The sequence below is a fragment of the Leucopleurus acutus genome (assembly GCF_964270905.1).
Source record: "Leucopleurus acutus genome assembly, chromosome: X".
Classification (NCBI taxonomy): Eukaryota; Metazoa; Chordata; class Mammalia; order Artiodactyla; family Delphinidae; genus Leucopleurus; species Leucopleurus acutus.
In genome coordinates, this window is record NC_139148.1 from 31,739,862 (window position 1) to 31,757,115 (window position 17,254).

The following is a 17,254-nucleotide window of genomic DNA, read 5'->3' on the forward strand; positions in this document are numbered from 1 at the left end:
GTTTTGTGCTTTGCCCATCCAGTTTAGAACATAATATGGAAACTGTATTACTTCTGATTAATCAGTTTAGTCACATCAGTAAATACCAATACAGTCATCCCTCAGAATCCATGGGGTATCGATTCCAGGACCCCTGCAGATACCAATATCCATGGTTGCTCAAGTCCATTATATAAAATGGCATAGTATTTGCATATAACCTATGCACATCCTCCCATATACTTTAAATCACCTCTACATTACTTATAATTCCTAATATAATGTAAATGCTATGTAAATACAAGTTTTGCTTTTTGGAACTTTCTGGAATTTCTTTTTTTTTTTTTAATATTTTAATTTCACAGTTGGTTGAATCTGTGGATTCGGAACCCACAGATATGGAGGGCCAACTGCTGTACTAACCTTTGAATGTAGAGAAAAAAGTTCTTCAGTTTTAACTTGCATCTTACAATGGTTGTATTACATTTTTCTTTGTGACAGTTTACCAGGGTTTGGTTTGAAATGGTTATAAAATCAACATTTGCAGAAAATGTTTTGTATTTCATACTTAGTTTTTCTCTGCCAAAGTTTAAATTCACAAGCTTTGCTAAAACACCATTAGGTTACTAAAAAATATGTCATTTCATGCTAATATTGAAAGTGGTTATGCTTTTGTTCACTCTTAATAATTTAATTTCTAATTAGAGCTTTGGGGATAGACAGTGAAGAAATCCCAGGAATATGCTGGATATACCCTATTCTTGGATTCCCACAGGCACCACATCCTAAATTCCCCCAAGGTAGGTATATCTTAGAGTCAGAGAACACCAGGATTTTAGGTATCTTAGAGGCCTTCTAATCCCATCTCTTCTTTGTACAAGTAAGAAAATCCAGGTCCAGAGAAAGTAGGTTGTAAAGTGACCTAGCCCTATTGGTGGAAATGCTAGGACTGAATCTTGTCTCTTAACAATAAGTCCAATGATCTTTCCACAAAACCATACCATTTCCTGTTGTCTTCCTTGTTGGTAAAACCTACAAATCAACTAAGATTGAAATAACATTAAATTCAGACCCCTTTATTTCATATTCTTTGATGTGCTCAGAGCCCTGCGCTAGATCTGTAAGATTCCTGGGTACTGGGGTTCTTGGATCACATTTAATCACCATATTCCAGCTTCTGTGTAACTCATGGGGGCAATGATTCCTCTATTAGTTGTCCCAGATACAAAACTTTTATGGTGTTCTCCAAAAACCAGTCAGAATGTACTACAGATTTTAGGGAGGTGGGCTTGGCCACCACACATGCAACGTAAAATCCCTACTCTTAAAATGCCTTTTTTTCCCTCAATGACCCTTTTTTTTCTCCACATACTCCAGGCTTCTCTCAAGTTTCTGTATGTTCTCTTTCCCCAACACTCTTCTCACTTCTTCTGCATACTTTTATTTTCCCGTTTTGTTCCCAGGGTCAGCGTAAGAATCACAACTCCTCTTAGATAACCATAAGGTGAAATTTAGTATCCCAGCCTCTTACCCGGCTCTAGGCATAGTTTTTCATAACTAAGAATCACTGAATTGCACAGCAAAGGGATATCTATTTTTGATCTCCACCTTGAGCAACACAGATAAGCTAAAAGAAGTCTTGAAATTTTGAATTTTTCTTCTCCCTCCAATACCAATCTTTGCTAGTGAAAAAGAGCTAGTCTTTACTGATACAAATTATGTCACCACACTTAGAAGAGAAAATAGTCAGTTTTGCTTGTGAATAACAGCATTTCCCCAGAGACACTGGTTATAAAGGAAGGCCAAGATTATATATTTCCTTGTGTAGTTTAATTTTAACTGGAGTGAAAATCCACATAACTAACAGTACCTTTGACAATAAATGTCATTTGTTTTACTTGAAATATTTTTACTCTTGAGTTAAAAAATTATCAACAACAAAAAATTATCAACACATAAATATTTCATATATACTAAATTATCTTCAGAATGCTTCAAAAACATGTCAAAATGCTTTTTTTTTATTTCCTTCAAAACATAGTTGTTTTTATACTTTCCAAAGAGCTGAACAGTTTAAAATTTATAATAGTCTTCTGATCAAAGTGATGTAATACAGCCTAGACATTACTCTGTTGGGATTCTAACAGCAGTGTTGCTCATGTCTACCCCAGACACTGCTTGTTTTTTTCCCAGATTAAAGACTTAAAGCAGATTTTTTAAAGTCTAAAATAAAACCTATGAGAAAATACAAATTTCTTGCACAGTTTTCTTCAAAGGTTAAATATGCTCCAGAAACATAGAAATTTTCTATCAAGTCACTTCTTTTCATAATTATTAGATTTTTAAAGTAAATGTGAGTTCTGTAAATAGCCTGTGTTACATTAGCACAACCAAGTAGTAACATCTGTGTTCTGAACAGACTGTGTACTAGTTATTAAATCATTTTACCAAAAGTCTAAAACCTATTCTAGTAATTCTTTTTCTCTACAAATGCCCTTGAGAAACAGATGGGTATGATTTTATAAGTAAATATTATTTACTTTCAGTACAGTCCATTCTTCATTCTTAAGAGCACATCAGAAATAACCCATTGCTTTCCCTGCTCAACTGTGTCACCATCAATGTTTGTTGTTTCTTTTTTTTTCTATGTATCTATAACCCAGGTTATTCTCAAGCCCAGGGTACTTTTGTTGCTCTGTGAACCACTTTTTCTCCTGTCCTTTGGGGGTAGATAATTAGAAAAGGACTGTACTCCCTATCACAGTGTAAAGACAATGGAATGTGAATCCATTGTGGTTTAGTAATCCTGGCATTGCTAGGGCAGTAATTTCCTAAGGACTTACAGGACAAGACCAATGACATGATACTAATTGTAACTTTGATCACACTAATTTCCAATTTAATGCTTTAGGACTGAAGCTAATTATAACCAGAAAAGCTTGTACATTTTCCTCAGCCATTTCAACCCACTTAATTTACATCTAACTTTGTACCCTTGTTGTACATTTCACATATTCTAAGTCCAAAATGTTCAGTATTAACCTGTAAATTTAAGAATTAAAATAAATTTATTTTAAACATTTCTTTACTATAAATGTGGTCTATACTGTGAAAACACATAAATCTGAGGACATTATCCAATCTTGCTGTTCAGATGAACATATTATCAATATTATTGATGCCACGAAAGCATAGTGTAATCCATTTCAAAGCTTTTTTAGTATTATGACTCCCTTTTTATCTCATATTCAATTTATGTCCTATGTGCATCTGAACTGATAAAAATATAACAGTTAATATATTTTGGAGAAATAATATTCTTAAATATGGACTCTAGTATACATGGCCCCATAATATTATACAGCTAATGCCAATATATTAATATTCCTTTGTATAATTAGTAGTTGATATAGACATAATATTTTGGTTGCTCACAAGATCATTAACAACTTCTGCACTTTATATAAGAAAATGTTGGAATTATATATATATAGAAATATGTAAAGTTATATATTTAATGTTTTAGTGCTGTATGCTAAATTAATATGTAATAACATTTTAATATTAACTTTAAATAATTCGTTACAATTTTTAATTACTAAATAGTGTATTTTGTAAATTTAAAAGCAATTCACAAATGGAAATCAAAATATTTTACTTAATTTAAGTGAATTTTAAGGTGCATGTAAATAAACTAATATTTTTGGTTTAGGAGATACTTTAATAAAATATATTTTAAAAGTGTTATTATAAAATAAACTTATTTTTTTAATTATTTGAAGGTATTTGCTGTAGTATTTTTATATAAGTAAAGTTTGGTATTTACCACAATGAGTATACAGCTAGCTGAAAAATCCAGTCCCTGAATCACATTTCTACATCCTAATGTAATCTTCTATACTTTGGTGTGTATCTTCTAGATTTATCTCTTGTCATGCTATTTTTACATATTATTTAATATCCATGTTGCTTCCAAAATGTCAATGTATGTTGATACTGGATGAGTGTATGTGTGTTAATACCAGATGCAATGACGTGTCAAAGTATGCCAAAGGAACTTTTATTTTTCATAACATAATTCATTTTTTCTATCTCAAGAACAATCATATAACCCAATAGTCAAATTAACTGAAAGTATTTCTCTCCTGTAGTTGTCATAAAATGTCAGTCCAGGAAGTGGGTAGAAGAGGAGGTGGAAGTCACATTGGATGGAGATTTTTGGGGACAAAATCCTATCTTAGATCTGACAGACTTTGTAGTGATTCCAAAAAGAAAATCATATGATTCTTATGAAGATATCAAAGGTAAGAGAACCACAGTCATGGGTATAAAAAATTATAATAAATAAAAACTCAATTTTCCTTAAATTTCAGGTTGCTGATTACTCAGTTGCATGAAAATCCATTCCCATTTATTTTTCACATACAATATCATTAAAATAGTGTCCAATGAGTGTTCGCTTATGTTTGTTCTCTTCACATAGTAGTTTTCTCCAAAGCGACAATAATTATGGTTATCAGTGGATTTATAAAAATAGGTTGTGATTTTGTCATCAGTGAGGAAAGAAAAAGTTACAGTAACTGTAATTTTCATTTTCCTTCAACTTTAATTTCTTCCTTTACTCTCTTTTTCTGATTTAAGGAATAAGATTGAAGCCATGGCTTCAGCTTTAAACTTGGAAGCAGAACCTTGAATAAAATGTTTCTTATTTAAAGAAATAGAAAAATTGACATAAATTAGATAAAATTTATGTCAATAAAAATTGACATAAATCAATAAATTGACATATATTTTGTACAACTACCCCTCTGACATTTAGAACCTTAAATAAGACTTTTCAAAAAGTTAATATTATGGTCTGGCAAAATCAAATCTCAATGATGCAAACTTTATTTTTCAGCTATTTCCCAGATGAACTAAAGTAGAATGCTCCTATTCACACTGAAAGGGAAATTTCCATAGCAGTGTTTTATTAGAATCAAGGGGAGAAATCTATGTTTATGTATTATTTAAAAAGCAAATTAACCACAAAATTAAGTATGAAATTCCTTGCAGAAACAAAATATCTTCTCTAGTTTTCTCATTTATATGTATAGTTTTTTACTTTAATTTCACTACTATCATCTCTGTGTCTAATCTAATTATTTCAGTGATAAGAGAATGTAAATGAGGTATAACTGAAGAGAGAGAGAGTATACAAGAGTATAGAGAGGATATACAAGAGATAGTAAAATAGTTTTTAATATTTTATAATAGCAGCTATTTCTACTAAGTTATAAATGCTCATTTTAAATGGTTCAAGAAATTCCTGAAGTAATATGGAAAGCAGCCCCTCAACTCAATTCAGCCCCACTCAGATGGTGTTAGAATATAATAAACTTGATATATACCCTCTCATACTTCCGGCCATACTTGAGTGATGGAAACATGTTAGGAATTTAACCAGTTATTTTAACTAAGACCAATTAACAGTGACAAACAAGACAGGCATATTTCTCTTTCACATGTAAGCCTGGACTTGTGCATGGTTTAGGCAGTATAGTGCCTCTGCCCCTCAAGATTATCAGGGATTCAGGTTCCTTTTCTCTTGTTGCTCCACCATCCACTAAGTTGTCCTCATCTGCATGATCAGTTCTACAGTCATGTCCACAGTGAAGAGCAAGCTGGTTCCCTTTAAAGCCATGACCTGAAGACGCATATGTGATTTCTACTTCTATCCCACTGGTGAGACCTCAGTCATATGGGCACACCTAGCTGCACTTGAGGCTGGGAAATGCCTCTTGACAGACCCAGATAAAACTGGGGGACATTCTATTATGAAAAAAGAGGAAAAGAGAGAAAGTAAATATTGGGGAGACAATTAGCAGTCTCTGCCATATTTTATTTGCTGTGAACTGTTAAAATCTATCATCAGTCCATCCGAAAGTACTTAATGAGGACCTATTATACATCAAGTGTTTTCCTGGGCATGGAAATTCACACATACCCCTATCCCTCTCCTACCATCAGACTGGTATCCCCACTCTGTAGGATAGAGTTCCACTCAGTTTCTGGTCAACATCTCAAATCGCCTACTGAGATGAGGATCCAGGTTTAACTGGCTGGCTCTACACAGCCGCTGTTGCTGTGAACCGAGCACCACCCTCCATTCTCCAGTTCTCTCAGCCACCTATCTGATATAAAGTATTGCCACTCTGTCTGTGCCTTCTACCATACCCCAAACCCAGATTAGAACCTTTCTGATATCCATGCCAGTTTATTTATTAAGCACTTAGTCTTCCAAGAACAGTGCTAAGTGTTTTATGTTTTGTATTTATTGTATGATTATAGAACTTATCATCAAAGAAACCCTATGAAGCACATAGTATCCCTGTATTTTTATTTTACAAGTGAGGAAATCTAAGTAAAAGAAGTTTAGTGACTTGTCCAGGGTCCTACAATGCAGCATTGGAAGGGATAATGCATGAATCCAGGCCTGACTATTTTTTAAAACCGTTTTAAAAAATACTTTAGATTTAAAACCTAAAGATGAAATAGTAGGTTCTGAGCTGTTCATATTGGCATCAGGCCTAACCTAATTGCTTTTTCTTCTAAAGCCCTGTAGAAATCAAAAACTTTTACAAGGGAAAAGCTTTCTAAGAGGTTCCCTAGCATAAGGTATAATGCCCGGTAAAAAGTGGCCAATCAATAAACAAAGAGTTGTTTCAGCTTTCCCTTTATTATCACACTCTCTTCTATTTTACTTTGTACCTTGTTTTATCCTGTTGCTCTTTTTTTCAGTAGTAGTGTTTACACATTGCTTGCTGAATAAAAAATGACTTTGCAACATATAAAAGTACCAATACCCATCAATTTTTCACCTATAAAAATATCTATTCCGTATGAAATGGTATTTGATCACTTTTACCTACTAAAATGTTTTTGTTTTGTTTTGTTTTTTTGCGGTAAGCGGGCCTCTCACTGCTGTGGCCTCTCCCGTGGCGGAGCACAGGCTCCGGACGCGCAGGCTCAGCGGCCATGGCTCACAAGCCTAGCCTCTCCGCGGCATGTGGGATCTTCCCGGACCGGGGCACGAACCCGTGTCCCCTGCAACGGCAGGCGGACTCTCAACCACTGTGCCACCAGGGAAGCCCTACTAAAATGTTCTTGACGTGATTCAATCTATATAAAATAATCTTGAATTACATTCACCATTTGTTCCCTACTGTCATTTTAGCCTGTTTATCTTTATTTGCTGAAGCTGTAATATGTAGAGCTAGGGAATATTTATTTCTCTGCTTTTCTATGCAGGTCTGCTTTCTCCTCTCTTTGCAGGTCTCCTTTCTCTGCCTGCTCATTGACTTATACACATGGCTCCATCACCCTTAATCAACACTTCCATTTGCTTCATGAAACCCTTGGTGTCTTCCAAAAAAGATTATTCAAACTGGGGTTCTATTATTTGCAAATAAACATTCTGAGAGTAAATGTAGAAGAGGAACTAGAAATAATAAATATTTCTTAAATGAATTACAAAAATGTCAGAATAATCTCCCCTACACACTTTCACTATAAAATTTGCAAGGCAATATTTGAAAAGCTGGAGATGGAATTATGAAATGAGTATCTATGTTATATGTATCCAATGTATTTCAAAAGATCTTTGGAATTCCAAAAATATTAGTTCACCCTAACTGTGTTCTTTTTATTTACTGGCTAGTTATAGAGAGTATGAAGTATGTGAGAGTTGGAGATAGTAATGCAGTTACTAGGTTACACAATGAGATATGTAATTCTTAATTATATTAACTTATTTTTTCCCTTTGGTTGAATTTTAGTTTTGTCATTGCAAAATGCCAGTGTAATCACGAACTGCTTAAATTTATAAAAAGTGAAATAAATTTGTATGAGGAGAGGGAAATTTTCCATTTCAGTGCCTGTTCAGTTATTCTCTATTTCAAAGAACTATCCATTAATAATGGAATCAGACTGATACAAAGCATTTCCATTTATCTCAAAAAAGTTATTATAAATTGGATATAGATTTTGCCTTAGTGAATCATGTAGTGACATTAGACAAATGTAGGAAATGTAATCTTTAATTAAATGAAATTCTGTTGGCTTTCTTTTCTTCAACTGATAGACAATACTCAAAGAAAATTCTGATTGTTTATACATACCAGGGATAAGAATATTAGTGTAGATTAACCTCAGAATTCAGATGTGTAATACAACTTCCAATTTCCAGTGATAAATAAATGTAAGTACTTTCTTATTAAAATAGAAAATAATTTTAGTAAGCAGCCAACCTATAATAATTGTACCCCAGTGAATGTCTAGTTTCTTTCTGAAGTGAAACCATTGTTTTGTGTGTCATCCTACTATGCTTCAGTGAATTTTTTTAAGGGGGGGTTCTTTATTCTTTTTTAAAAATAAATTTATTTATTTATTTATTTATTTATGGCTGCATTGGGTCTTTGTTGATGTACGCGGGCTTTCTCTAGTTGTGGCGAGCGGAGGCAACTCTTTGTTGTGGTGCACAGGCTTCTCACTGCGGTGGTTTCTCTTGTTGCAGAGCACGAGCTCTAGGTGCGTGGGCTTCAGTAGTTGTGGTTTGCTGGCTCAGTAGTCGTGGCTCACGGACTCTAGAGCACAGGCTTAGTAGTTGGGACACACAGGTTTAGGTGTTCTGCGGCATGTGGGATCTTCCCGGACCAGAACTCGAACCCATGTCTCCTGCATTGGAAGGTGGATTCTTAACCACTGCACTACCAGGGAAGTCCGCTTCAGTGAATATTAATAGTTTAGTGTTCAAGCCTTGATTTTTATTTGAAATCTATCCTGTTGAAGGCAAAATGTTGATGCTTCTATGACATGAAGTGGAAAGGAAGGTAAAGAAATGCTTGTATCCAGGACTCATCTTATTATGTTCTTGCTACTTTAAATTGCTTAAATTGTACTCTTGTCAGGTTGCAAGCTAAAGAAATTATAATTCTGATAATAGAAATTGATTAAATCTTATTACCTGAAAAAAATCCGCTTCCTCCTAGATAAGCAGGGTCTATAAGGAAGCTGCCAACATCATTTTGAGAGGTTTGAAAGGCATGTTAGGAAAACAGTCTCTCTCAAATAGCTCTTGAAAATACACCTTTTGATATGGTTCATATTTTACTGCTTCATTACTTTTCACGATGAAAAGTAATGCTTACTATTGAAAATTACTATTTGGAAGGCTTGCAGGCTTATCTCTTCCCATCATTCTCTCTAAAATAGCTTTTTCTCTGCTCAGTACCACCGAACGCGAGAAGCTATCTATTTTTTGGCAAAAGACATTTTAATTGGTGAACGTTTATTTCTGTTCTGAAGCATGTCTTGCTATACAGAAGTACGTTTGTTCAGTCCCCTCTCAACTTTAATGTTTTTCTCTGTCTTAGTGTCTTTTCTCTGAATATTTAATAAATCAGTTGACCTCTCTCTTTCCTGAGTTCCTTAAAAGCATCTGGTAATAACTGGATTCCTTTCACTGCTGTTATTCCAAAGATGTAACCAACTTACATGCACTCTGTAATTCTCCCTGCTCGCCCTTTCCTTCTCACCTATTTCTTTATGGAGGGATGAGTCTGGTCACAAGTCTGAATACTATTTTAGACTTTATGCAAAGGCAAACCAGCTATTTTCACCTACGTGTGTCATTTAATTATAGTTTATTCAACACATTATATAGAATTCAAAAGAATCATGTTGTTTAAGCCATTTTGTACTTCCTGTAGTCTCTTAAATCCCTTATGGTGGAAATTAGAGCACTTCACTTTGTAGCTTGAACTTTGATGGGGCTTTATTAGGTGTGATCATTAATTACACCCTGTATTCCCTCATCCGAATTTATAAGCATCTGAGAAATAGATGTAGAAATAAAGCAGATGGAGATCAAAAGTTACCTTTATATAAAGGTGAACTGGAAAATGACTTTGGATTTGTTTGGGCTTATTAATACCTTCCACCAAAATCAAGTGCATTAACCCCAACCTAGCCAGTTTTAGACTCCCTATAGGAATAAACAACCAACACATGAAGAAGGAAGAGAAAGTGTACATCCTGGATTCAGGACATCAGGAAAGAAAAAAAAGGGTCTGCTCATCTGCTCATGCTTCATTTCTTCACCCAAATTCACGGATCAGATATGTTGCTTTTCCTTGGATGGCAGATCATGATGGAGGAGGCAGATTGATGCTGAGATTTTTTTTCCTCCCATAACTTTCCCTTCTAGTGAGTGAATAAGCCTCTCTATGTAAACATGATCAGTAGGAAATAAGGATCCCCACCACTGCCTTCCCATTATTTCCCTTTATCTTCATCATCTTCTTTCCCTGAGAGTCCAATAAAACTATCAAACCTCATTAAATGAAAATACCAGGACCTCTCTGTTCTCTTTCCACCCTGACTCCTCACACACACCATTGAGTTAATGAAGATTGATTGCTTTCATATCTTTTTTATTCAGCAACAATCTAGGGAGCATCTTTGCTCCCAGGTATTATGCTGAGTCCCAGAGATGCCAAAATTTAACAAGACACAAACTGTTGTGAAGGAATTCAGAAAACATCTATCCAATATGTTGGATTTATGCACCTGTACTATTTAAATCAATTGGTGTTGCCCTACTGGGATATTATAATACTTGTATTTTTAGACTGTATTTTGAAATGTCACTTCTATAAGACTACAGATTATACCGTGTGGACAGAATTTCCCCTATAGTTGTGTTTATTCTTCCTAAGTAACTCCTAGTCCGTGCCTTCTTTGTGCCTCTCTGGAGATTAGTTCGGTGATGCTCTCTCTATGGGACTTTTTCTGTGAGAGTAGTTTTGCCATTGAACTGCATAACAGATTCATGCCTCTTCCTGTTATTTCCCAGTGTTCAGTAGCTTGAGACTGTTTTTCTTTGATTAATCTATTGTCTTTTTTTGTGCCTGATTTGCTGATTTATGTGTCACACTGGTCGCCATTTCACCCCCCAGGCCAGTCATCTTGTTGCATGTTGTTTACGTGTTGAGTGTAAACACCCATGTTGGGTTTGGTCTGTGATCACAAACAGCTCCTGAGAAGCTCGTCATTGGTCCTCCCATGAGCCCACATTGGCCTCTAGACTTGATCCTTTCCTCTGCTTCTCTTCATTTTGCTTTCTCTACTCCACTCACTCCATTAAGCCTTCTGTCCTAACTACTCTAATGAGAGTACCCCTGACAAGATTGTCAACCTTATCCAATATGCCTAATCCAGTGGTCAGATTCGTGTTCTGAGCTTACGCATCGGCAGCATTTACCAGCTGACCCAGTTAAAGAAATTTCTGTTCTTGGCTTTCATGACTAGCTTTATTTATCTCTCCCTTCTCCATCTCTGTTGTTGGCTCCTCTTCCTCTGATCAGGATCTAAATGTTTGAGTGACCCAGGCCTCTGCCCTGAGGGCCATCACAACCGCTTGTGCAGGTGGTGGCCTGCACATTTCCAGATGCAGCTGCTGATGGCGTCTTCTCAGCAGTTGTGCCACTTGACAGGCCTGGTATCCTAGGTTGTGACACCTGAACACAGACAGCTTGGGTTCTTCCATTTAGTCTCTGTAGGGCCTTGACAAAATTACTTTAGTTCTCTATAAACTTTGTTTCTTCAATTGTAGTATGGAGATAGTAATGGTATCTATTTCATAGGATATTTTTTTAAGATTAAGTGCAAATACATAGAATCCTTAAAAGTGCCTGATTCTCAGTTAGTGTCTCAGAAGTGTTAGATATTACCATTATTATCATTTAAAGCTCTGTTTGGGCATTCTCTGACAGTGATGTCAGAGAGGGCCTGTCTTCAGTCACTGACAAATGACATGTTGAGATGGAAACATGATTCTTTCAATGTCATTCAGTGGGTTTTGTCATTAATACACAAAAGAATATTCTATCAAAAAAGAAAGTACAAAAATGTGGTACCTAAATCTTAGAGTCTGAAATTGGGTGCTCATTGCTAAAAGGTTAGATAAAATATTTATGTTACAAGAAGTTCCTTTATCTTTTATTTCTGGTTTCTTGTTTAAAATGAAACATGTAAGAAGAGCATCAGCTATGTGGCCACTTTCTTCCTTTAATTTTCATTTTGTAGTGCTTGCAGTTGTATTAAAGGACCATGAAGTTATTTTAAGTTAATCAAAATGTTTTGTCTATTAAATGACCTTATGAAAGTGCAGTAAAGCATGTAAATGAAATACCCCTTCAAAAAGGTACACAATTTTGTAAAAAAAATAATAAGAATGTGCAGACGGCACATTCTTCATTATCTGTTCAAAGAAAATAGCTTTAGGTAGTTTATCCAGTATCCTCTCTTTTCTTTGAATACCTTGTTGTCGTCATCCTATTTCAGATTTGTCTTCAGTACTCCATTCATTCCTTGTATGATTACTATGTTCTTTCAAACAAATGTAGATGCCTGTTATTAATGAAGAGACAACTATAGAAATTTAGGGAAGGAGCATGAATAATATTGTTCTTTATACTTCGATATTCATTTCTCTATAATTGAGACATTTTGGTTCGGTTTACTATGAAATGTATTTCTTACAGATTAAAATATATATGGTATAAAATACATAATTTCAAAGTACATTTTGCAAATAAATTGGTTAAAATTCAGTACTTTTTGATCATATTTAATCAAGCATTCTCTTTTTAAAAATTACTAATATTCTTCCACATTGAATAAAATGCAGTCATTGCCCTGAGAAAATTCACCCAAGTAATAGGCACCCTTGGCCAACATAGTGCCCATTGCATGATTTATGGGCATGATGATACAAGCATTAGATTGAATGATAATTATGCAGGCATAATATCTGGATGGAGACATACCCCTCTTATTCAATATAATGACCTTGCTGTCATACCCAAATGATTATTACCATCATTATTTTATGAGACAGTAGATGATCAATAGATAGATAGAAAGATATAGATATCTCATATTCTACAATTCTCTGAAACCTGTTTGATTAAATATTTTGTATGTATCAATATGTTAAGGGTATGAATACAGTACTGAAGTGATAAGCTCATGATTGTAGTTACCAGTCAGGACTGCTCATGTAGCTGCCACTTCACACATCACAGGGCATTGCTTGAGCTTAATCTACATCTTCCTCTCACCCTTGTGAAAGCCACCACGTGGCCTGAACTACTGCAGAAACTTCATTACCTTCTCTCCTAATCCCCTTTTGCTCAATTTACCATTCAACAATCACATCACTTCCATACTTAAAACATTCAGTAGGCTTTTGTTATTCTTAGAAGTCCCAAATCGTCACTGTACCCTGCCTGGTCTTGCCTATTTTGCCCATTTCATCTCTTGACAAGTTCTTCCTACTCCCTTTTGCTCCACCTGCTTAAGTTCTTTCTCAAATGAGCCAAGGTGGTTTCCACCATGGAAAAATTCCCCATGCTGCTCTGATGCCTAGGAGGCATTTACTTTCTCTCTACATCCAGGAAACCCTTATCGCCTTTCAACTTTGGTGTACTGGTCACCTCCTCAGGACCTCAGAAGTCAAGTTCCCAGGACCTTTGCTCTCATAGTCTCTTCTGCTTCTCCATAGTAGCCGTTATCACAGTAGTCATTTAAAAACTAGTGATATAATTGGTAGTTTATTGGCAGTTTTTCCCTCCCAATCATAAAGCTCCATGAGGACAAGAACCTTATTTGTCATTTCAAGGAAAGCTTTCAATTATTATTCATTGAATGAATAAAGAAATGAAAATATAAATGATAAGAAAAACGTTTTTAAAGTCTGTTTAGATGTTGGCTGTGGAAACAAAATTATCTGCCTCATATTCATGAATTTAGCCGTAGCTAGGAAGTTTTACTGGGGCAAATTCTACAGGTCTTAGTGAGCAGTTTATGAAAATCTTCAGAGAATGGGAGACCATTGAAAATGGGAAGTGCTTTTAGACAAGCCTGTGATAACCATTATATATTGTAAAATACAAAAAAAAAAAAAAAAGGTTAGTAAATATTTCAGTACCTGTTAAAACACAATTGAAATTAAATATATATTTATCCTATTAATTTCATGAGTTCAAGTCTTTTTTTTTAACATCTTTATCGGAGTATAATTGCTTTACAATTGTGTGTTAGTTTCTGCTTTATAACAAAGTGAATCAGTTATACATATACATATGTTCCCATATCTCTTCCCTCTTGCGTCTCCCTCCCTCCCACCCTCCCTATCCCACCCCTCTAGGTGGTCACAAAGCACCGAGCTGATCTCCCTGTGCTATGCGGCTGCTTCCCACTAGCTACCTATTTTATGTTTGGTAGTGTATATATGTCCATGCCACTCTCTCACTTTGTCACAGCTTACCCTTCCCCCTCCCCATATCCTCAAGTCCATTCTCTAGTAGGTCTGCGTCTTTATTCCCATCTTATCCCTAGGTTCTTCGTGACATTTTTTTTTTTCTTAGATTCCATATATATGTGTTAGCATACGGTATTTGTCTTTCTCTTTCTGAGTTACTTCACTCTGTATGACAGACTCTAGGTCCATCCACCTCACCACAAATAACTCAATTTCGTTTCTTTTTATGGCTGAGTAATATTCCATCGTATATATGTGCCACATCTTCTTTATCCATTCATCTGTTGATGGACACTTAGGTTGCTTCCATGTCCTAGCTATTATAAATAGAGCTGCAATGAACATTTTGGTACATGACTCTTTGAATTATGGTTTTCTCAGGGTATATGCCCAGTAGTGGGATTGCTGGGTCATATGGTAGTTCTATTTGTAGTTTTTTAAGAAACCTCCATACTGTTCTCCATAGTGGCTGTACCAATTCACATTCCCGCCAGCAGTGCAAGAGTGTTCCCTTTTCTCCACACCCTCTCCAGCATTTATTGTTTCTAGATTTTTTGACAGCAAGATCCTTTTTGACCCACCTCCTAGAGAAATGGAAATAAAAACAAAAATAAACAAATGGGACCTAATTAAACTTCAAAGCTTTTGCACAGCAAAGGAAACCATAAACAAGACCAAAAGACAACCCTCAGAATGGGAGAAAATATTTGCAAATGAAGCAACTGACAAAGGATTAATCTCCAAGATTTACAAGCAGCTCATGCAGCTCAATAACAAAAAAACAAACAACCCAACCCAAAAATGGGCAGAAGACCTAAATAGACATTTCTCCAAAGAAGATATACAGATTGCCAAGAAACACATGAAAGAATGCTCAACATCATTAATTATTAGAGAAATGCAAATCAAAACTACAATGAGATATCGTCTCACAACAGTCAGAATGGCCATCATCAAGTGTCTTTTTAAGGGACTGCTAAGAAAAGGACAGAATTTTCCTCCTGTATTTGTTACAGTAGTCCCAAGAACTGTTGACCTGTTACTTTGAAATTACAAACTGTATTAAGAGCAGCTACATTTATTTAGATATTTTTTTAGAAATGTGCAATTACTCTCAAAGTTATGAGCTCTGTTTGTCATGAGTGATTAATTTTATACAACAGTCAGATGATAATTAATTTACACTGGCCTCACTGATTTAGCTCTTATCAACCATGTCCACATAAAAGTACTATACAGATTCTCTTCCACTTAGCAAAAGGCATGTTTTTAACTTGATAATATGACTTTTCAAGTAAAATGCAGAGACTCTATTATGATAGCTTTAAGACACGATACAGAATGTCAGTTTACGATTTTGTACAACCCAATTCTGTCCCTCTCCCTTAGGTGCTAGTATCAACATATTCGAGTTACAGGTAAGGGGGATATGTGTAGTTTGAAAAAATTATGTGTAGTTTGAAAAAATTCCTAGTTGCCTCACCCCCTGTCCCTTGCAGATAATCATCTCTGTTTTTTGTATCAGTGGGTTTTCTTATGATTGGAATTATGACATCCATAGAGATGATTCCCCACAAGGGGTTCAATGCTTCCGAAACTAAATTTAGCTTCTCGTTTCCTATCTTGATTCTAACACAGCTATTCCCATAAAGGCTTCAATAATTAAGCAGAAACAGATGCAGATCTCAACTACATACAGTATTTACTTTGAAAAATATGTCATTTGAATGCAGTGGAAATTTCATCTCCCACTAAACACTCTAAAATTCTTAAATACTGCTTCTCTGTATGGAATGCTGCTTCCTATACATTTCCATATCCTGTCCCCAAAACAAATAGACACATTAAAGTAGACATGTTGATTTTGCTACAACAAAGAATGGTTATTGATAGGAACAACAGTTGCCGATTTTGTCAACAGGATGAGAACTAGCAATTCAGGAGGTCAGAGATTTATTTTTACACGTGGAAAAAAAAAAGATCTTGTAAGGGTGTGGGTCAGTCAGTTATTTTATATTAATAAGGTTTGCTGAGTAATCATTAAATGTGACTCAGGCTTGTTACAGCCAAGCTATTTTTCAGAGTTCTGTGGCAGAAATTATAATCAGTTACTTCTGAAAGGTGGTCTGCTTTCTGTTAGGATTGCTTAGAGGTGGCTGTCAGCTCTGTGAATCCAAGGATCACGTTTACCTTTACACACTAGAGACAGACTTTAGAAATTAGCTCAGCTGTGGACCAGGTCAAGTCATGGTTCTCTGGAGTGCTCTTCCATGATCTCTATGCAACAAACTTCTTGATTTGCAAGTTGGGCTCCTTAGATGGACATGGAGCATAAATATAATAAATGATTGTGCTTCTCTTCTACATGCCAGTCTTGAATTTAAGATATTTTTCACATGTACCTAACAAAACCCTGCTATAATTAACTTTCCTCTGGTAACCTACTGGGTAAGAAAATACAGTTAACCATATTGTCTATAATAACCCAAGACTAATGAAGAACTCTCTCTTGTCTTAAACTTTACCAGGGAATTCCCTGGTGGTCCAGTAGTTAGGACTCCACATTTTCACTGCTGAGGGCACAGGTTCAATCCCTGGTCCGGGAATTAAGATCCCGCAAGCCGTGCAGTGTGGCCAAAAAATAAAAAATAAAATATACCAGTGTTTGAAAATCCTTCCCTAATAGACTGGGATGCAGTTTTAATATTGTTTGAACTTAATTCAAATCATTCTTTATAAATACAAGTCTATAGGCTTTTAATATATTTTTTATAGAGAGCACGTCATTATTTTTATTTTAAAGTAAATATTGATTTTTAGTTTCCACTTGGCTATTTCTTGTTTTATAAGTCTGAATTTTAAGGATTTAAGACTGGGATTTAAGGATGATGGGTGCATGTATTTTTTTTT

At 35.3% G+C, this 17,254-nt stretch overlaps 1 protein-coding gene across 1 annotated transcript in view; it reads left to right on the forward strand.

Moving 5' to 3' along the window:
• The window catches only part of CFAP47 (cilia and flagella associated protein 47), a gene marked incomplete at both ends in the record, with an annotated part of 506,613 nt that overhangs the window by 474,742 nt on the left and 14,617 nt on the right, over positions 1-17,254 (forward strand). The window contains 2 exon segments of the mRNA XM_082864365.1: positions 685-779; positions 4,131-4,283. Coding sequence (XP_082720491.1) covers positions 685-779; positions 4,131-4,283 — 248 coding nt within the window.